The 22,488-nt window shown below is 39.4% G+C and overlaps 1 protein-coding gene and 1 long non-coding RNA gene across 19 annotated transcripts in view; one reads left to right on the forward strand and one right to left on the reverse strand.

Annotated features, from left to right (window-relative positions):
- Positions 1 to 22,488, forward strand: part of St7 (suppression of tumorigenicity 7) — a 249,123-nt gene that overhangs the window by 46,336 nt on the left and 180,299 nt on the right. For 2 of the 18 annotated variants that reach the window (NM_001289627.1, NM_001289629.1), the window contains exon 1: positions 3,356 to 3,458. The exons of 9 other annotated variants lie outside the window; for them this stretch is intronic. In NM_001289627.1, the coding sequence (NP_001276556.1) occupies positions 3,446 to 3,458 (13 nt within the window). In that variant the 5' untranslated portion in view covers positions 3,356 to 3,445. Of the gene's footprint in view, positions 1 to 3,355; positions 3,459 to 4,680; positions 9,379 to 22,488 lie in introns of those variants that run through there. 7 more of the 18 variants (NM_022332.3, NM_001083315.2, XR_003956243.1 and 4 more) reach the window with 6 other exon arrangements.
- On the reverse strand, positions 16,323 to 21,911 carry Gm52895. The gene is made up of 2 exons (XR_003956411.1): positions 21,837 to 21,911; positions 16,323 to 19,234 (listed from the first exon to the last, which is right to left on the reverse strand). It is a non-coding gene; the product is annotated as a predicted gene, 52895 (long non-coding RNA).

Genomic DNA, 22,488 nt, shown 5'->3' on the forward strand with positions numbered 1-22,488 from the left:
GATTTAATCTACATTTCTTATTTCTCAATAATTCTATTTCTGGCAGTGTTGAACAGAGCCAGACTTTTTTCATAACAAAACAACTGTTCTTTGTATATATATCATGAGCATGTTTTGTACAGAGTTTCCTGGCCTATAATGTTATTTTGAGGAAATTGGGAAATCTTATATGATATTTATTTCTTTGTTTGTTTAACAATTCTTGATAACTGAAACATATTTGGGATTGGAGTGGGTGGGAATGACTTGAACCTGTGAAAGTGACCAGGGACTTATTAGAAGTTGCTTTAGCACTTACAATCACCACTTCAAATGCATTAGGGAGTGTACAAGGTCCTCAACTATCAAAACTATGTCTTTTCCCATAATGTCTTCTGAAATGCAGAAATCTGGGATAAACATTTCTGTTAGTTCCCAGCCCCACATCTGACACAGTGGTTGGTGGAGTCCATTACTCTGAGTCTTGTCAGTGGCAGAAACTTCCAGGGAATGCTCAGATCAATGACAGATCACAGTGCTGTTCTTCTGTGAAACAATGCTTTCTAATATATTGATTACAATTTCAAAAAGGTAATATTTCCCAATATGTGATTATAACACATTTTGTTCAGAGCCTATACAGTTTCATCAGAACACAGCTACCATCATTTATTTAAAATGTTGATGAGAAGATTGTATTAAAATAGCAGGGCTCATTTGTGATAGAGATTATAACATCTGAAATATTTACGATTTGGCCTTGTGTAGAAAGACTTTGCCAGCCCCTTATAAAGCAGCAAGAATGATTTATGTCCCAGAGAGCCATGCATGTTGTAACTGCCTTGTTTCCCTGCGATGCTAGCTGAATTCTACCATATTGGCTTGAAGAATTTCTCCATTTCTCTCCCTTCCAGAGCAACCATTTATGATTCATACATGACTATTTTCCTGACTTCCTCTGACTATTTTCTAGTGGTTCTTTTTGCAAACCAGGTGAACAGACCAAAACTATACAGGAAGCATTATGGTTTGTCTGATGAAGCTGTTCTCCTGGAGGATGTGTCGGACATGTTACCTCCCTGTTTGTTATAGAATCCTGGAAGTTGATTCTGTTCTTCACAGTAGAGCATTGATTCAAATGTGTGTAACGTGGCTTTCACTCTTAGTGAGTTGAATAAGCCTCTTACCATTGGGTTCATGTTTGTAAAGAGAAAATCTTAATTTTCACATTCCATTAGCATTTTAATAACTTGTTATGTTTGTCATGATTGATTACACGACGATTAATTAATGTGTATTTTTTTTATCGATTAACCTTCAATATTTGAAATACCCATGCTAATCTTCTAATAGAGGAAAAGTCTTTTAAAGTTATTCTCCTCCTTAATTCTGGTGTCAGGTTCCTTGAGGCCCATGTAAGAAGAGAGGCCCCTGCTACTGTCTAAGAAGCTTGTGTTTGTCCGTCAGCCATTGAAAGCTTTGGGCTCTAGCACCAGATTTTGAAAGTTTAGAAGTAGGTGCTGTGCATCAAAAAAGCTGACACTGCTTATCTCACAGGGCTGTTCTACTATCTGGTTGGTGCTTGATCTGTTGGGTATCTAAACTTAGAAGTTTGGAGGGGAGGTAGGCGGGCGGAGCTTACTGACAGCAGTTGGACTCTGTCCAGAGGAGTCTTCAGGCGCAGACCCTTGCAGTGGACTCTTCTCACATTTTGATGTGAGCCTAACATGCTCAGGAAATGAAGCGAAGTTTGAGGGCAAAGGAAAAAGAGACAGATGACCGAGACTATGTGCACACTAGAGTCTAAGTGGGGAGAGTGGTGAGGGAGACATTTTAGGTGAAGTGTGATCTTGATGCATCAGCAAAAGGAAGTTGGGATGAGGTATAAAGTAAGGCTTTGCCGTGACATGTAGTGAGGAGGGTAAGAGTCAAGTTGCGGATCATAAAGGAAAACCCTGTATTATCATTTCTACAATGTGGAAAAAGAGGGTGAATGGTTATAATTCAACTCTGGGGCTTCCAAACCTTTAATTACAAAGTGAGTTACTGTATGGTTAGACATGTAAGCTGTTGTGGTAAAGCTATGGTTTTGGGTTTAAGAGGAAACAGAGAAGTGGGAGCTGTGATCATTGTCCTCTGGGGAAAATAAGAGAGCCAGAGGCTTAGAAGGACTCTAAGTAAGGGAGTTCCAAAAGGGCGAGGGAGCGCTGTCCTGAGTCCCAAGCTGTCACTGTGGTCTGTCTGGGGCTTGCACAGGGCCAATGAATGCTGTTGTAGGCACTGTGAGGTCCTCTGGGCTGAGAGGACACTGTTTTTTCCCAGGCATGCATCTCAGTTAGTACCCTATTTTCCTTAAAGTAGTGGCGATTTTGTAATCCGAGCACTGTGAAGGCAAGTGGATCTTTGTGACATCAAGGCTAGCCTAGTCTATATTTTCAAGCCTCAGGCCAGACAAGGCTACATTGTGATTTCCTGGCTCAAAAATTAAAACAAAGTGAATAGCTGCAATAGCTGCAATTTTAGTGGTTTTTTTTTTCAACTCTAAATGTTCAAATTACTTGGAAAGGGAAGGAAAATTGTGGGGGAGGGGGGAGTACATTTTTGTTCTTATCTTTAGGGAAGGTAAAGAGCTATGTTAAGATGGAGTAGACATATACTGAAAATCATGGTAATTGACATCAAAGGTGGTGGCGGTGGCTCAGGCCTTTATTCCCAGCACTCGGGAGGCAGAGGCAGGGGGATCTCTGAGTTAGAGGCCAGCCTGGTCTACAGAGGGAGTTCCAGGACAGCCAGGGCTTCACAGTGAAACCTTGTTTCAAAAAACATTAAACAAACAAACAATTGTCAGTGAAAGAAAAGATGGCTCAGGGAGTTTGGTAGTGGTGGAATTCAAGATCACATCTGAGCTGTCTCAGCAATGACCATATGCCTGTAAGCTGACATCCTTTTCAGAACCTGGGTAAATGAGTTGGTGGTGTTAGTTTCTATATATACTTTAAAGGATTTCTTTTATCACCTATATTTGGTTTTGGTCTAGAGTGTTTCAAGTGGGTCAGTTGCACCTATATGCCGTGAAATGAGTGAACACAGGGACCAAATGTTTGGACACGGACTCCTTTTAGTTATGAGACTTCATAACACTGAGAGCTCCAGCAAGTAATTGATGGCCTGTAGTTTTCTGTATTTCACTTAGAAATTTTAACCAAAAATAACAGGAAACAAATGAGACATGAGGAGACTTTTCTAAGGATGACTTTACAAAAGTAGTAGAAGGGGTGCAGAGCCGCAGCTGAGTTTCTGCTGAGTTGAGATAAGCAGTTGTGTGTGTGTGTGTGTGTGTGTGCACACGCGCACGTTCCCAAGGCAGGCTTCACTAGGCCTGCTGCCTATTCTGGGAGCTGCTTGGTGCTATGGCTGATAGAGTTGTGCTTTGAGAAATGCCCAGTTTCCTGCTTCCTGCTTCACTATGAAATATGCAGGTAAAATGACATTTAGAATAGATTCTGTCTATATAGAATAACTTTAAATATAATACTTATATTTGTTCTTCTAAAAGAGTATCACATGTAAGCTTAAAAATATAAACTAATTTATTCCTTACTACATGTGAACTTGTTATATATAGTTGTTGCTAATTTCAGATAAGCATGCAAAGGAGTTTCTCAGACATGCCCTGATGTTTCTTCTGTATCAGTTTGAATCATAGAGATGGCAACCCACAATAAATTCATATTTCTCTTCTTTTGGACAAAAGCTTAAAGTCAAGCTTCTGAATTTAGGTTATGTCATACATACAGAAAATAGAATAAAATAAAATGTATACACAATTATGGAAGAAAAGTCTTGGTATACTAGTGATAGGAAAAGAAAACACACACACACACAAGCACGTACATGCACACATGCATGCGCACGCACACATATATGTGCATATGTGTGCATGCAGGAAATGTAGTTGTACTTACTTTAGAGAAAACCTAAAATAGGGTATTGAAGATTTATAGAACAAGTCTATTTGGGACACAACTTTACCTAGGTTTTAGAAGACTCACTCTCGTGCTGAAAGAGGGAAGAGCATATTTGATAGCTCAATACAAAGCAGTCAAATTTGTAACATTTTATCAGGTAGCCTTCCTTTAAGTATGGTTTTTTTTTTTTTTTTTTTTTTTTTTTTTTTTTTTTGGTTTTTCGAGACAGGGTTTCTCTGTGTAGCTCTGGCTGTCCTGGAACTCACTCTGTAGACTGGGCTGGCCTCGAACTCAGAAATCCGCCTGCCTCTGCCTCCCAAGTGCTGGGATTAAAGGCGTGCGCCACCATGCCCGGTTAAGTATGTTTTATACACTTTGAAATTTTGTTATTGAGTGAAAATGTGTGTGTGTGTGTGTGTGTGTGTGTGTGCTTGCAGGTGTGCACGTCCCTACAGTCATACAGAGGTCAGAGGATGACTGTGGAGTTAGTTTTTTCCTTCTCTCACCTTTACACACGAGGGGAAGCAGATCACTTGCTCACATGTCAAGTTGTTACCATCGCGCCTACCTGAGCATGCTTTCAGTAAGAAAATTTTACCTCCTCCCAATCCTACAAGTCCTCAGTCTTGCACTTTAAGTTGCTTGTATATTATCATTAATATACTTCTTATTGTTTAATATTATCACTAATATACTTCTTATTGTTTTCAAATAGTGCTTTATTTGCACAGTTGATTTTTTTAAAAGATGCAACTTTAACAAGTAGACATCAAACAAGATACTAAGAAAAACTTTAATAGAAGGGAAGGTGAAAATTCAGATATGACAGTTTTAAAATTTATGTGTATGGTTTTAGTCCTGCCATGTTAATAAATGCACTCGTTAGATTTACTATTGGAACATTAGGAACTACTCCAAACATTATCTTCCATAATTATTTTACTTTACCCATTTTTAAACCTGGGGACATTTAGTTCGCTACCTTTGAGGACTCATGCTTTCAGTTCCGGGACAGATGATTATTATTTTTGAGCAGGAATGGAGGCTGCATTGTGCCTATCTGCACAGTTCAGTGTGACCTCTGTCCTACTAAATCACACCATTAGAACACCCAAAGGGATAGCTTCCAATAGTAAACTGATAGTTGGTGATTTATCAATAGACTTAAGTGTTATAATACAAGGGACCAGTAGCAACCCCGTTTCTCCTGGACGTTGCCATAGCCTTCCAGTTGGTGTCTGTGTCATTCACATGGCTTCACCTTTTGTTTTCAGATCTCTGTTGAAATGTCACCATTTTTAGGTCACCTGGAAATTTTGCTAAAATGCTCTACCATTCATCTTGTTTTTCCCAGTTTCTTTCTATCTATCATGATAATATACACCACCACTTCACACATGGCATATGTGTTCCTCTGTCCAGCCCACCAGAACTGGAGCAAACTCTAGCGAGGAAGGTGTTAGTCTGTACTGTGCCCGTGGAGTAAAGCAGTGGGGTCCCAGGGAAGAGCCGAGTAATGTACATGTCTGCATGGGATTCTTTGAAAGTGCTTCCTGACTTCCTTCACTGCCTCAGCAGGTGGTGCCACTCAAACCTGGCCTAGGAACCCAGACCTAGGTGGGAGAGTACCAGCTCCATAAATGTCCCCAGACCTTCACTTCTGCCCTGTAGCTTGTGGGCCCTTTGCCTCATGCTCTCACGCAGTGTTAAATGAATAGAAGAATTAATCTAAGAAGATTTTATTGTTATATTTATCAGTTTCCAATTTCATTATTTCTCCTTTCTTTATGTGTATGAGTTTGTGGTGTGCATGGTCATTTTTGCCGGTGAGTGCCTGCATGCACATGTGGAGGTCAGACACTGACCTAGAAGTCTTCTTCAGTCACTAGCTGCTGTGCTCTCTGACTTGAACCCACAGCTCCCTGACACGGCCAGTATCACACCAGCTTGCTTTAACCATGGAGGCATCCCCTGTTCCCTTACAATGATTATTTTGAACAATAAATTATTTGGGATATTAGCATTTTCTCTCATTGTTAATTTTAATTCATTTACAAATCAGATCTCTGCTTTTTTAAATTAAAAACTGAATCAAAAACTTTTATTATTGTTACTGTTGCATGAATTTGTGCTTTATGTGTCTGGAGTCACATGTACCGTGATGTGCAGTTGGCAGCCAGAGGTTGTTTATGGAGTTGGTTCTCTCTCTCCATTTTTACCTGATTTCTAAGACTGAACTCCCTCAGGCCCTCAAGCTTGTGCAGAAAATACTTTTACAGACTAGTGATCTTGCTGGCCCTCGTTGCTAATTTTGTCCTGGAAATCCCAATAATGTTTTTATAATAAATAATGCATTTGTAAGTGGGAGGGCAAAGTCCTAGGCATTAATAATTAGACAACGTGAATTCAACGATTACTTTGCTTTTGAAATCTATGTGACCTTTTTTGGCAGGGGGAATAGAATGTTAAGAAACTTCAAATCAGTTTTATTATTCCTCATTTGCTTCCATTATATTTTCTTTAGGGACACATTAAAATACGTGTTTATTCGCTGAGTACCCTAGAGGAGATAATTAGAGCAAATGAAACATCTGAAGCAGTTTTTGTCAACGAGGATTACTCGGTGATGAGCAACCAAACTTTCTAAGGTGCTTGAAATGCCTCAGGCCTCCAAATAAGAGGAGTCAAGTGGGGTGAACTCTGCCCCATGTTGTTGACATGTCAGGTGCCAAGTTTATAGCATCCTGATGCCTCTAAGGTTATCTAAAAAGAAGGCTTCTTGGAAAATTTTGGAACCTTTAAAATAATTCTTATAACCCTGTGCCCCAAAAGAGACATTGATCTGTGATCTGTGCATTGAGCTCATCTATGAGCTGAAGCAAGGAGCTCCCATCAGTTGGTGACGGAGTCCTTGCACCATCCTCATCGTGGCCTTTGTTGGAAAGGCTCTCATCCTCAGGGCATCACCTTCTTTTCCGCAGTCTCTAAGTTTTTTGATGGCCAAATCCCTCAGTTACTTCAATGACTTCATATACAGTGTCTTGTACACAGTTTAGAGTATATCTTCCCCAGGGTAAAAGTTAACAAGCAAGCAAGCAAACAAACAAACAAATAACACATATGAGGTAAAGTTTGGCTTTAAGGTCCCACAACTCTAAAGTGTATTCCTATTCCCGCTTGCTGTAGGTTCCCCCCTCAACCTTATTAATATTCCTCCTTAGCTGTTGGCTTGAACGTTTTTTGTTTTTTTTTTTTTTAAACAGGCACATTTTTATATATTTACAATTTAATTCATGCTGAGATTCTATTACTTCTGTAATTTTTTAGTTTTCCTTGGTGACTTATTTTTTATGCATCTCTATCCACATTTTCAACTCATTTGTTTTCCTTTTATTTCATTTGAACTTTTAAAATGTTAGATAATTTTTAGCAATTATTTGTTTTTTTTTCCTTTTCAAGAGGTGGTACAGTAGACAGACCAACAGCTTGGCTTCGGAGCCAGACCTCCTGGATTTGATTCTCAGCACAATACTCATGACTTACACCATCTTGGCAAATGAACTCGTGAATGTAGGTGCTAGCAGCGTCTCCTCGTGCAGTCGGTATGAAGATTAAATGGATGGACACATATAGACGTCCAAAATAGTGCCTGACACATAGTAAGCAAAGAAACATTGCGTAATTCTTTTCTGCAACACCAGCTTCGTTCACACTTACTCTTCATAGTCGTCCATAATGGCTTAGCGGTTATGTATGCTAAGACAGTTTACTCTGAACAAATTGTACAGTGAATACAACGAACTGTTGTGTAAGCGGCTAAGATGATGAAACAGAACTACATCTAATAGCCAGAGGAACTACTAAGGCTACTTTTAGGTGGAATTTGCAGTTCTACGTTCTTGCCATAAATTTAATGTTTAAGAGCGGTGTCCATTTTAAGACATTTCTTTGTAAACAAGAGAAATCATTGAAAAAGGTATGCATGCTGAGAATGAGTGGAGGGAGTTTCGAACTCTTGAACTTTCTCCTGTCCATGAGTTTTAAAGTGAAGCATTATGCACGCAGTACCCATTTTGTACATTTCAGAATTTTAAAAGCATTGGAACAAACTTCCGTCTTTGCTTGTGTGGAGTAGGCCACTCTAAAGAAAGTTCACATACTTTTAATATGCGTGTTTTAAAACCAGATTTAGGAGAATAAGACTAAGAGAATGCAGGAAGACTTTTATTTGCTCCGTGAGTCAAGAAGCAAGTTGCTATTATTTTCAATTCTTTTTGTTTGAGCAGATTAAGAAGAAATAGGCTAGTCACAAATTCCCATTTGCCCACAAGTGTACACAGGTGTGTGAGCACAGCCTTACAATACCTGAGTTACTCTGAAAATGACAGAAATTTTCAAAAGGTAAAGTTTAAAATAAGGCAGAAGGAATAAGATGAGAAATATGTGTAGACAAATTTGTGGTTTTCGTATTTGAATAATGTTTGCCAATATGTGAAAGTGTAACCTCTACTATTTGAGACTATTATCTCACTAATGCGTTCATGGGCATGTGAATGTCCCAAACATATGTAGCATGTGTCTTTTCATCTACTTGTAATTAAATAAATGTACAGCCTTAGATGTCAGCCTTCCATAATTTAGAGATAATAATCTGGAGTCCTTCTGAAATTGCTTTTAAATGTAGATCATTTTTCTCATTTCAGATGCTCCTAATTCCCTTGCAAAGCTTTATTTGCTGTAATATAACCGAGAACCCTGATCTGCATGTCATTGTGGTTAGCTGATAGAAGGCCAGTATTTAAATTTCTTTGAGGTCTCTTGCTGAGTGGCGTCACAGGATGAAGAGCTCTTCAGGAGGGGGAATGTGCTTGTGGTTTTTGGTCTTGTGCATTTTGTGACAAAGGAATTCCCTTTTGAATCGCGCTGTTCCCTTGAAACCCTGGAGCCTCTGGTTCAAGCAGCGCAGTCAGTCTGTGCAGTGTCCCTGACGTCATCCGGCGTATGCATAAGCTCTGCTATTGTCTTACCGCTAGAGCAGGGCTGAGGACTGCAGTCTCTGCTGCTGCTCGCAGACCTGCCCTGCGCTAGCTACCTAGCCCTGCCTCACTGCATCCCTCAAGAGCCGCGGCAGCCTTTCCTTGCCTGCTGGATTTTGAGAAGCAGCTCTTCGATTTGGGCTGGTGTAGGAGCCCTGGCTTTCCATTCTCGAGAGAAAGCTGAAGCGCTCAGAGGAGAATCTGGCAGCTGGACATAGCTCGGACTGCATTGTCTGGCTTCATGACCCCTGCTGTGTAGCCGGCTCATCTCTTTGCTCTCAGGAGCACATGCACATCTTACATTTTCCTACTTCCTTTTTCTTTTTCTTTCCCTTCTTCTAATTTTTTTTTAAAGCACCTTCTGGAGCCAGCCATGTTTGGTACTGAATCTTCATGTAAGTAAATGGATCCTACTTTTCTGTTCTATAGAATCTGTGTGCTGTCATGGTTTCGCTGACTTGAGTTCCTGTCACTTTGCCTTAGGTTAGTAATATTTGCATTTGCCTCTAATTACAGAGGAACTGGTCCTGGGGAAGGGACTTCCCTGGAGTGGATTATTCATTCTTAAAGCCAGGGATGTCAATGTGGTCAAAATCAGGCCTCCAAGAGGGAGGAGGCAAGAAGACAGTATCCAGGCGGCCTCTGAGACCCTGCTAATTGATGGGAATCAGGCCGGTCACCAATATATTGTCAGAGGTTCCTAATGTCCTTAAACCCTAAAATAGATGCTAGAGGACTCTGAGATGACAGCATTTAGAAGATAAGGGCTCTTAGGTTTCATCTAAGGAAAGCTAAAGGTGTCTTTATATATCTTCCTCCATATTTTTAACAGAAATACACGAGCAGATGCTACATGTAGATTTACGAAGAACATTAAATAGCGTTTTACTTGAAGACAGTGGTTTTTTGTTGTTGTTGTTGTTGTTTTATTTTGTTTTTTAAAATGGCTTCAATTTTGATACACTGGCTAACATCACAGAACATCGGCATTGTATCAGTTTTAAACTTAACACAATGAAATTGCTTTGGTGCAGAGCAGGCCCGGCACAGTGGGCTGGGCTAGACAGCACTTGTAGGCACACGGAATAAGTAGGTATTTCAAGGATCATGATAGCCAAACTGTCTGAGAACTGTTTGAATGTTTGATATAAAGTAACCTAACCTGTCGGTGAGTTTGCATGGCCCCTGCACAACATTCTGCTATCACTGGTGAGCGAAGGTGAGAGCTAAAGAGTTTCTAGAGATTTGACCTACTGGCCTGGCTTTGCAGTGGGGGAAGGGCTGGGTTAAGGCAGGACATTGAGGAAATCTATTTTTGATTAATTTGTAATGTGACCATAACTTTCTGGTAGCAGCCGTGTGTCCCTGTGAGTGTGGGACTGCTGCTGACTGTTGTAAAGCAGCAGGCTTTGAAGAGCTAGTTGGTCTCAGTTCTTTTGTTTATTGACTGGCTTTGACAGAGGCTCATTTTTATTGTTTTACCGTGGAGTCCTCCCATCTCCGATACTGCCATATTGTCAGATCAAGTTCAAGACACTAACAGTGAGATTTAGTACCCATTCAACAGAGGACAGTGGTGTTTCTTAATAATTTGAAAATATTTTAAAATTCATTTAATGGTGCATTTGGAGTTCTTGTCATCCAAGAAACAGATCATCCCATGGCACAGATCCCCCACTTTTATTTTAGTAATGGAATTTTGTTGATTTCAGACCCTAGGTGAGGACAAAAATATTTATACTGTGTTTTAAAGGAAAATGATTGTGGTTACTGACAGTTGAAATCCATTGTTGGGCCTTATACTAGGGTCTCTTCCATTGTTTGGCCTGTTTTTCCGAGACGACACAGCCTTTTCTTTCACCATCAAACCTTATCTTTTGATAGTCTCACCCGTGTGCTATGTGGTATATTTGAAAACTGCTCTTGGTTTCCATAGCTACCGTTTTGGAACAGAATTGAACACTGCTCAGCAAGCAGAACACTGTCAGGCAAGTTGGTTTTTTTTTTTTGTTTTTTGTTTTTGTTTTTTTGTTTTTTTTTTTTTTGTTTTTATTTTTGCTTTTACTTAGAACCCTTTTTCTTTGACGGAGGACTACTTTCTATCTCTTGCTTGTGTCTAGAAGCCCACAGGTACTCGGGCTGCCAGTGGGCATTTAGGATTAGAAATGGCCGCCGTCTTTTAGATGAGGAGATAGTGTGTACTCTAAGCTGAGTGAGTTTGCTCTGTTTGTAGTTATAGCCCTTCACCTTTACTGCTTCACCTTAGGTGGTGGTTTGAAGCCTCGAAACCCCTCCACTTTGAGAACATGCAGGGCAGGGTACTCTCTGAAGCTCTACTTACCCTAGCAGGAGTCTCCCAAACCAACTCGGAACTCTCACTGACCTGGCTTAGGGACGTCGTTTTCTACCTTGCTTGCAGTGCTGAGGTAGACCCTGGAAACACTAGAAGCTTCTTTCAAAGATGTTGTGAGTCTTAGTCTTGATTTCTGGCTGCTGTGCCTTGCATTCGATTCTTTACTTAAATAATCATATACTAGATTATAATGTACTTACACTGTTTCCCCCTTCCTTTTCCTCTCTCCAGTTCTTGCATACATACTCTTTGTTGCTCTCCTTCAAATTTATGGCCTCTTCTTCCATTAACTGTTGTTAACATGCATCTGTGCATGGTTGTGACATATCTATTCCTAAGTACCTACATACAACCTGCTCCATCTGCATAACGTTACTTGTATGTTTTCAGGGCTGACCCCTTGGTACTGGATAATCAGTTGGTGTGCTCTTCCCTGGGGAAAACTGTTTCTCCACTTCTCAGCCTTCCTTAGCTGCTTGCTGTTTAAACTTATGGATGTACCACAGGATGCATAAGTCTTAGTGTGGCTTCTAAGTGTTTGCACCCATGTTTGTACTAGAAGCATCCCTACCTGGAAGGAGATACAGAACATTTCAGTTTCCTCAGGAGGAATTATGGCCTTCCGATTCATTATTCTTGCCAAGTGATAATTACCATTCTGATTCGAGACTTCCCAGACTCATGTTAATGAATCTTTTAAATTTTCTTTCTTGCTTTCTTGTTTTTTACATATAAGACAATGGAACACATCTGAATTTTTAACTTGGTGAATATATAGTTAAGTTGATTTTATATCTTATATTTTTGAAGTCAGGTGTCTCTAGTGGCCTGGGTTCTACATTGTTATATTTCTATCTCATCAAGTATTTGCTTATCTTAAATAATTCTCTCTCTTAAACACCCCCAAATAAAAAAGAAAGTACATAGCCTTTTTTTCAATTTTTTATTAGATATTTTCTTCATTTACATTTCAAATGCTATCCCAAACATCCCCTATACCCTCCCTCCTGCCCTGCTTCCCTATCCACCCACTCTCACTTCTTAGCCCTGACGTTCCCCTGTACTGGGGCATATAAAGTTTGCAAGACCAAGGGGGCTCTCTTTCCACTGATGGCCGACTAGGCCATCTTCTGATACATATGCAGCTAGAGACACAAGCTCTGGGGCTACTGGTTAGTTCATATTGTTGTTCCAGCTATAGGGTTGCAGATCCCCTCAGTTCCTTGGGTACTTTCTCTAGCTCCTCCATTGGGGGCCCTGTGTTCCATCCAATAGCTGACTGTGAGCATCCACTTCTGTGTTTGCCAGGCACTGGCATAGCTTCACAAGAGACAGCTATATCTGGGTCCTTTCAGCAAAATCTTAAAAGATAAAGCCTTTTGTAAATGACAAAAATTGATCTGAAAGAGCAAATGTCTTGAAAATAAAGACTTACATAACTATGTAAAAATAATTAATAAATTCAATTAATGTCTGATACAGTTTATTTTGTTTAATTTTTGTCTGTTTTTATAGTACAAGTGATCCCGTCTAAGGATCTCTGTATACCAGGCAAGCACTCTTCCATCTCCAACCCTCTAACATCATTTCATCCTCTGTCTCTAACAATCCCACTCTCTCCTTCCTGACTAGTGGATATCCATCCATTCCATGTACTTGCATAGACTGGCCACTGTCTCTTTAGTCTCTGCTTTTGGGTGTCAGGATAATTTAAGTGTAAGAAGAAATGCCATTAATAAAGTTTTATCGAGTAAAGCAATCATTGTATGCATATTTGGAGTATACGTAACTTGATCTAATGAAGTTTATGTAGAAATATCAGTTGAATTCTGCAAAATTAAAAAAATTCTTGGAACATTTTAAAGAGGAAAACAAAGTTTCAGCTTTAGTGAAGTTAAAAGAGAACAGGAGGGAAAATGGCTCCTTTTTGTTTTGTGAGGACAGCTGTGGTGTTGCCATTGGTTACACGCTCCCTTGTAAAGCTGGTTATTGTCAAACCAAACCAAACCAAACCAAACAAAAAATAAAACCCAAACAACAACACCCCTCACCCACCCCAACCACCTTAACTGTAATGAACATTTAATTATTATTGTCTAGGATCAGTGCTGCTTCTGTCCCTTCTTGTATTTAACTTTCATTTCTCAATGGTGCCAACAAAAGGGACCATTGAAGATAGGCAGTGGTGGGACTTGTGCCCTGGTACATTAATTTGTCTCCCAAAGCACCTGCCTTATTAGACTGGTCCCTAACCTGCTGAGAAATAGGATATCCCCAAGGCAAATAGCATCATCTAATCTCTCCTTCCACATTTTGCAACAGATTTAACTAAAGAGAACATTCTAACTCCCTGGAACAATAGACCCAAATAAACTCTTCTGTAAGAGAGAGAGAGAGAGAGAGACAGAGAGAGAGAGAGAGAGAGAGAGAGAGAGAGAGAGAGAGAGAGAGAGAGACATTCTAAACTAATGCATCTTTGAGACATGGAGGAGCGCACCAGAGTGCAGTAACTAGTGAGAGACACACTCATCTGATCATAGCGGCAATGGGGTGATGACAGATGATCTAGCGCTACCTCTGGGATTGGCTTGCAATTAGATGGGGTAATGAGAAAGACCTGTTGATGTTACTCATATACTCTGCCTGTACTGGGCACCAAAGTTCACTTGTTGCCATTACCTTCATTCTAGACACATTAAGTTGCAACTGGACAGTTTATTAGTAATAGTAATAACCATGGCGTCATGTTGCCAAAACCAAAGCAATTCTCAAATGGTGAGCAGTTGTACGAGTGATAGATGAATACACCTCGCACCATTAGGTCACAAAGCTGATGGAACGGAGCGCATCTGCCAAGGAAACAAGAAGCTACGCTCCTTTATGGGCACCGCAGAGGACTTTTCTGACAGCTGGCTGTGTGTAAGGTAGAACTGTGCATAAGGATAAGCTGAAATATAAATAGGGACTATAGTTGCCCCAGATCACCTTTAACATGGGCCATTTCTCAATACAAACACGAGATTATTATTAGTAACCATGCTAGAACTGTTTTTCTGCTGTCAGTGTGCTAGACATGTTAGGACTATCGCTATTTCCTCTTTCTTAGTATTTGCCATATGTAACTGGGTAATTTAGGAACACCAGCTATTTGCCTCTGATATAACATTAATATGGCTACTAGTATAGAGCTATATTGGATTTTAGATGCTTTCATCTCAAAGCAAAAATGGAAATGTTTAGCAGGGGTTATACTAAACTCTCAAGTCTGCACTTAGAACATGGATGTAAAGAAAAGTATTATTGCATGACTTTAGACAAGTAGAGTAGCACAGACAGCTAGCGAATGTCGATATGAGGAAGCAACTGTGGTTTACAGGGATTTAAGTTGGGATAAACTTTCATAGCTGGGGAGAAGTTTAGGGTCATGTAATGTTTTTGACTTGCTTTTCTCTGTCTACTTTTCATTCTAACAGCAGGTTCTGATGTGAGACTTCATTTACAATCTCTTCTCTGTTGATAGTTAGTATTGTAACTTTTAAATCCAAGGGGATATTTTAAAGACAGGAGTAAATTTTTGTGGATATATTCATGTTTATCCACTAGTTCAAAAGTCGAATAAAAATATCCATTGGTTTCTTGCATTCATCTCAGTGTTCGACTCCCTACAGTTTGTTCAGCAGGAGTGACACAAACGTCCAGTGGTTCACTGTTTTCATTGCTACAATCGACTAGATTCATATCCTGTCCAAACTGTGGGAAATCCATCAGGGAAAATTACCATATATGGAACTTTCCTTATAGAATTCCCATGGAATTACACAGGATGTGAATAGTACTTATTGTTACGGAGTCTGAACTAGGAAAGTCACTGCACATGTGTATTTTTTAAGCATTCACAATATCTATAATATCTGGTTAATATAATCAGTTATTTTAACTCTCGATACAATATCATTTGGTTTGCCAGACTATGAATTGTGTGGTTGCTTTTGTGCTTTTACCTAGAAGGTACACATTTGGTATTAATTAAAAGTCATATTTACTATTCTATAATAGTAAGTTGTAAGTCTTCACTCTATTTTGTTTATATTCTTGACTCATAGAGGCAATTGTGAATTTAAAAAACAATTGTGCAATTTACTATGTAAGGCAGAAATGGCAGCCAGAAGAGATAAGAAGCAGCAAGTATAGACATTCTGGGCTCTCAAGTGGGGTCTGTGTACCACATACCATCAGGGTTGGCTGTGCACGTTTAAATTGTGCTCATTAGATGAAATGTCAGTGTTAGGAAAACTGTCCTTTCAGAGTCAGGACATATGCACTAGGGAGAGACTTACCAAACATCAACTCTGTAAAATACTATCCAGCAGTAGGGAAGAGTAAAAAAGAAAGGAAGCCACCACTTCCTCAGGCTGGGTGAGAGACTGGAAGATCCATGGAGGACTCATGGAGGACAGACACCTTTGAAGACAAGTTTGCACAGAGCTGGGCGAGGTGCGCCTGGGTTGGAAAGTGCCCTGTGTGTTTACAACTTCCGCTCAGTCCCACGGCAGATACCACTAAGTGATTACAACAGTGGTGCAGAAATGGCTTCAGCCTAGTAAGTTGGAATGCTCGCCATTTCAAGTACTTTATCAGTATAAATTTTGTCCAAGTTAGGGTGATTATCTTCCATGTTCCAGGTATGTACTCTTAGACGGAAAACACAGTCTGGGTCACCTTGTGGTTCTCAGCAGTGCCAGTGGGTTAATGAGTCAGTTATTGTTGGTCTCTTAAAAACAAACATCCCTCCAGCTTAAACGGTGTCCTCAAAGCATGGCAGATACCACCACACACTAAGCTTTTTAGTACATTAAGTGAACACTTATTCTTAACATCGGAATCGTCTATGGGTTAAAGAATATTATTGGAAATACGATATGTTAAGTCATATGGGGTTAATACAGGCGTAGAGATCATGTTTTAGGCTAAGGAACTTTTCATGTATTTCTGGTATGCCAGAAATATGTCAGTGAACAACTCTTGCTTGTCATTTTTCTGAGCAAGATCAGGTGACTCAAAAGAGCAGTAGCGTGGGAGACATTAATTACAAAGTGCAGATTTATCATGGAACTGGTAAGTGTCCGTATGCCGATGGCTTTAGAACATCAGATTGAAGTTGAATTGTCATCTTTAAAGGTTATGTAGTAATGACAAGTTGCTCTAGCATCAATTTCTCTACAGCATGAAAATAAAATTGTATCCCTCTTGTCATTACGAATTAAGCACGTACTTAAAATTCAGGGCTTGGCACACATTTGGGGCAGCAGCAAGCCTGCTGAGAATGTATATGGACCGAGAAATCACAGTCTTAGCTGTTGTAACTTTAGCCATTTCCTCCATCCTGGCCACTAGAGATTGAAGAAAGACTTTTTGTAGGGTCTGGCCTAGGGAAAAACACACAGGTGGCCCAGCCTAGCCTTGCCTCACTCAGAGTCTGCAATTTCTCATCTGGACTTCCCTAGGCTTATTTTTGATCATGTTATTATTACTATTTTATACCCCCAAACACAGCGTCTTAAAATCAGTGTGCACTGCTTTCACTGTTCTTTGGGTTAAGCAAGCCCCACTTATTGCTCCCATCCTTAGATCTCATAAGCAGTTATAGCCAGATTTCTGTAGCTATTTTTAAGGCTCATGTGAGCCAGAGGTCCAGAGTAGCTGTGGCTCCTACCTGTTGAGTTGGGCCTTCCTGGAGCTATGGACAGAAAGGCTTGTTCTTAGCTTCTTCATGTGGCTAAAGCATGGTACTCAATTCTTGGAAGTAATACTTCATTACAGAGCATCCCGAGAGAGCAGGAAGAGGCTGTGCTGTTTCCTTTGCTTTAGTGCCTGAGGTCTTTGAAGTCGCTTCCATATATAATAGTGGCCACATAAGTCACCAGGATGAGCCAGATTCAAAGAGAGGCAAAGAAAAACCGTGTTGTGGTGAGGGTGTGAGTAGCAAGGTCACATTGCAGAAGAGCATGCAATATGGAAAATATAATAGCAGCTTTATCTGGAAAATAGAGTTTGCCACAAGTAGTTTCTAGACTAAAGAGGCACTGCTCAGGGATTTGGAAATATTTAATATAATGTTTCAGAAAGTGAATATTTTAGACTTGTATCCTATCTCAATATTAGTTATTCATTTTTGCCATTACAATACAAAATTAGTATAGACACAATAATACTAAATTAGTATATACAAATAAATATAAATTTGTGTAGTAGAAATTTATTTTTTATGCCAGTACACATGAATCAAAGGAAAAATACTTATTACTTAAATTGGTATTATGAAATATGCAGAATATTTAAGGGAAACCACGTCATTGTTTACTTTTATTTTGTGTGTCTTTTGCTTGAATGCATGTGTGCGCATCACCTTATTTCCTGTTTCATCCAGTGGCCAGGAGTGGATATTGGATCTCTCCAATATTGGAGCAGGTTATTTGCTGCTCCATGAGTGCTGGGGACAGAACCTGGTTCCTCTGCAAGAGTAACAAGTGGTCTTGACTACTGAGCAGTCTCTTCAGCCCCGGGAAATCAGTTTTTAAAATAACATGATTCATGTTACATAAAGTATATTCAGTCTCAGTGTATAGTTTGATGGAATGTGTATATTCTTGTAGTCAGCATTATTACAATCTAGATTAAACATGCTTTTATCACACCAAAGAGGTCCCCTATGCTTTAAAGCCAGTTACCCTAGTTACAATTTTGTATAAAAAAATACACTGTATACTTTTTTTGTTCAGCATGTTTTCAGCCATGTTGTTGGAGCTATTGAGAGTTCTTAATGTTGAATAACAGAAATAAAAGTCCTGGTTCTACAGAGAGTTTATTCCTGTCCTAAGTTCTTGTGAATAAAGCTCCCATATAAATACTCTGTGAGGATTCCTCCTGTGGCCATGTTTTCAGTTCTTAGCTATGATTTGATTTTACCTGGCTGTTGGACTCTGTGGAGCTGTGCATTGAGCTTAGGACGTGACGTGTGCTAAGCAAAGCTCCTCCCAGAGCTGCATCCCCAGACCCCAGGCTTTCATTTTCCTTCTCAACAATTATATACCTGGAAGTGCCGTTTTTGAGAAATTGCCAAACCATTTCCCAGGATCATTGTATGTGTTTTACCACAGGGGAGGGGAGTTGATTTTGTCCCTGTTCTTGCCAATATTTGCTTTGTCAGCATTTTCAATTCATGCCCTTTAGTGAGCGTGTGATAGCATACTGTGATGTCAGTGAGCATTTTCTCACTCTGAAATATCTTGGGCAGATTTTCACACACTTCTTGGTCCTTTGTATGTCATCTTTTGATGAGATATCATTTAAATAACTTATTTTAAAAATGAAGTCTTTACTGAGTTTTGAGAGCTCCTCATATGCTTTGATACAGTACTTTTGTTAAATCTAGATAACGGCAATACTCTCTTATAGCATGTAGTTTTTGTTGTTGTTTTTGTGTTTTCCTAACAGTGTTGATTTTTAAGTTTTGACCAAGCCTATTTATCAGTTTCTAATGCACTATGTAAAAAGTTATGTTACTTTCAGGTTGAGAATATTTTTCCTCTATATTTTCTTCTAGATGTGTGTGCAGTGATCCATTGTGATCGCAGTTAGTGTGTGTGAATAGGGATGCTCATTTCTTTTACCCAGCAGTTGAGTTTTCATCTTGTATTTTATGGGTATGGGCATGTTAATATAGTGGTGCACGTGTGGAGGTCAGGTGATGACAACACATGTGACCTGGAGATCAGATGAGGTGCTCAGGCCAGTGGAAGCACCCGTGTCAGCTGAGCGCATGTTCCCATGCTTTCATGAAGGTAGCACGCGTCTCCCTTCATTTATGCCTTGACTCTGGTCCAGCATAGGAAATTCAGCTATAAAATTACAAAAACAGAGCTTAGAGCTGCTTTCTTAATCCATTAACAAAAGAATACACAGAGAAGAATATACTTACATCACTTAACCAGCTACATGGCCCTAGAAAAAGTACTATGTAATAGAAAAATGAACAAAAGAGATCTCCTTTCTAAGCCTTCCTGTCTTCCTCTGGGGTCACCAGCTTTCCAGAGACTCCCATATATCCATTTTCTTCCTGATCTCCAGAGATGAAGCAAAACTTCCTTCAAAATAGATTTGCTGTAACATTTGTCACCTTTAAAAATTAAAACTTAAATTTCTAAGAACTTTCCCTGATCATTTGCTTTACCTGTAATAATTTTCAAAATCTGCAGGTTTCATGACTTTATTTGATAGAGATCGAATTGCCTGAAATGGCATATGGCACATATCTTATAAATATGAATTTGTGAGTTTGTACACGTAATGCCACAAGTGCTCACATCAAACTCCCCGTTCCTGCTATGGGAAGCTTGTGGTGGTCCTGTAGGAAATTAAACCTAGTTAACTAATGTAGCCTCTGGAAACCTGCAAGGTGAATATTTCACTATATTGAGGGTTCATTTGGGCTGACATCATCCCTTTCCTGCGTTAGTCCTTGCCAGCTCTATTTTGTTAATATTTTTACGATATAAACATATATTATATAGCACAATGCTAAGGAAGCTGTGCTTTTTGTCAGGCAAGTAAGATAGCCTACATTTGTGATGTTGTTTTAGGCACCTTATCCATTAGATTGGCTTTGTTTGCCCGAAAAATGGGTGTAATAATTAATCTTGTGGCATTGTTATAATGTGTAAAGTGGACAGATCTCCTGAATGGCTAAAATTTTCCATGCTACAAACATTTGGTAGTTATGTAACGAATACATTTAATTGATATAAAATAGAGTGTAAACAAGGATAGAAGCAGCAACTTAAAGCACATACAGAAGGGAAAGAATGGGATTAAAACTAAGCATTAGCTTTGGTATCTGCCATGTGGCAGGAATGAAATTGTAATTTCTATGTGTATACTTTTATATCAATTCTCTCTCTCTCTCTCTCTCTCTGTGTCTGTCTGTCTCTCTGTCTCTCACACACACACTCTCACTTGATACTGGTCCTTTTTGTTTCTCTTCATATCCCATCTCATGGCTTCTGGTACTATTCCTCTGGGTCTTTGTAATAGTCTCCTTCACCTTTTCTCCTAATCTCTTCTTTCTCTATCCCAGAATTTCTTAACCTGTGGGCCACAACTCCCCTAGGAATCAAATGACACTTTCCCAGAGGTCACCTAAGACCATCTGCATATTATGATTCATAACAGTCAAAATTAAAGTTACAAAGTAGCAACAAAAATAATTTTCTGATTGGGGGTGCCCACAACATGAGGAGTGTATGAAAGGGTCACAGCATTAGGAAGGCTCAGAGCCACTGCTTTGCCCAGGCTTGCTCCACATGGCATTTTGTTTTTTTTTTTTAATTTGGTGATATACAGCTGACATAATTGATCTCTCCCAAAGTAAGAAACCTGACATTCCTGTTATTTTAGAAAGGCCCCTTGTGTCCTTCCAAACAGTTTTTCTCCTTACCAAGCATTTTCTTTCTTTTTTGTGATTTAAAATTAGCATTGCTTTGGAATTGTGCAATTCATATTCTGTTGTGTGAGTTAGTTTATTGACTATGGTCCTTAATGCTCAGCACCTGTTTAAAAAACATTTCAGTAATTTTTCATTGCTCTTTGAACTAAATATAAACTCCTGGACTGGGTGTTCTAAGCCAGCCACCATATGGTCCCAACTTTCCTATCTTGTCTTAACTCCTACCACTACCTTGTATATATTTGCTCTTTTCCAAAATGCATTTTCTCATACAGGGTCTTCCACTTGGACCTTCTTATTTTCCTAGCTGTTCATAGCTTTAGTAATCTTTCTATCTGATGTCCCTTCTGAATACCAACTGTCCCTTTAACCCTCATCCCATCAGCAGAGTCTTAACACATGGAACACATGTTCTCAACTTGATTTTCAATATCATCTCAATCTCTCCACCTTTCCCTGAGCCCCTTCCTGCTAAAAATAGCCTACATTTAAAGCATGCTGCTGGACAGTATAATGAAGCAGCATGGGTACTGTGTTATAAGCGCTGGGCTTGCTGGGATGGCTTCTTACTTTACTTACTAACTTACTTTACTTATTAACCATAGGCAGATGATTTAGCTTCTCAATGACTTCCTCTGTAAAGTTAGGACACACGGAATTGTGTGTTCTGGCACTGTTTTGAATTTTAAGTGCCTTAAACTAGCTGTTTCTGATGAAGGCTCAGTAAACATCTCTTGTTCTTGTAAGATGGTGTTCTACCAGTCATGTGTGTTAGTGCCTCATACCCTAAGTTACAGTGTGTTTTCCTTAAGCCTGGACTTTATTTTGTTATGTGTTAAATTGACTATTAATAATAATTTGTCCACTTAATAGTTAGCAGTATATGTGTTGAGGGAGGCTAAGAGTTATTTTTACAGAGGGAACCTTAGTGGTTTCAGGTTTTACCCTGATGTCAGCTACCAATTATACCTAATCTCATTCCAGAGAGTTTTACTTACTGAAGTAAATGCGGTAATGCCAGTGTCCTCTTTATTGTAGAAGCATGTCTGAAATCTAAATAGAATTCACACACACACACACACACACATACACGGTATTATTTTAAGCTTGATTTGAAAAGAGAATCTTTCTAAATACAAGTAGCCACCAGCTAGTATATGGTTGTTTTTTATGTTTATGTGTTTACTTTTATTTGTCTTAAAGTCATACATTTTTTAATTCTTTATTTAAAGGTTCTGTGATACTTTAATAGATACTATACCAGACTTCGTAAATACTCATTGCCACTTTTACCTTCTGAGGAAATTGATGCATGTTTTCATTTAAAATTTAGTTGATGATTATGATTGTGTGTGTGTGTGTGTGTGTGTGTGTGTGTGTGTGTGTGTGTGTGTGTGTGTGTATGCTCATACATGTGGTCAGAAGACCTTTGGCAGTTGGCTCTCTGCTTCTACTATGGGTACAGTGCTTTGAACTCAGGCAACCAGGCTTGCATGGAAAGTGCCTTTTCACTGACTGGGACATCTCACTAACCCAAACCTGTTGATTTTTTAGTGAGGGTGGACAGAGTCTATCACTATTTATAGGGAGAAAAAAATACCTGTGGGTTTGCTTCTTGCTTTGTTTCTTTTAGTATTCATAGTGGGGTAC

The sequence above is a fragment of the Mus musculus genome, chromosome 6, assembly GCF_000001635.26.
Source record: "Mus musculus strain C57BL/6J chromosome 6, GRCm38.p6 C57BL/6J".
Classification (NCBI taxonomy): domain Eukaryota; kingdom Metazoa; phylum Chordata; class Mammalia; order Rodentia; family Muridae; genus Mus; species Mus musculus.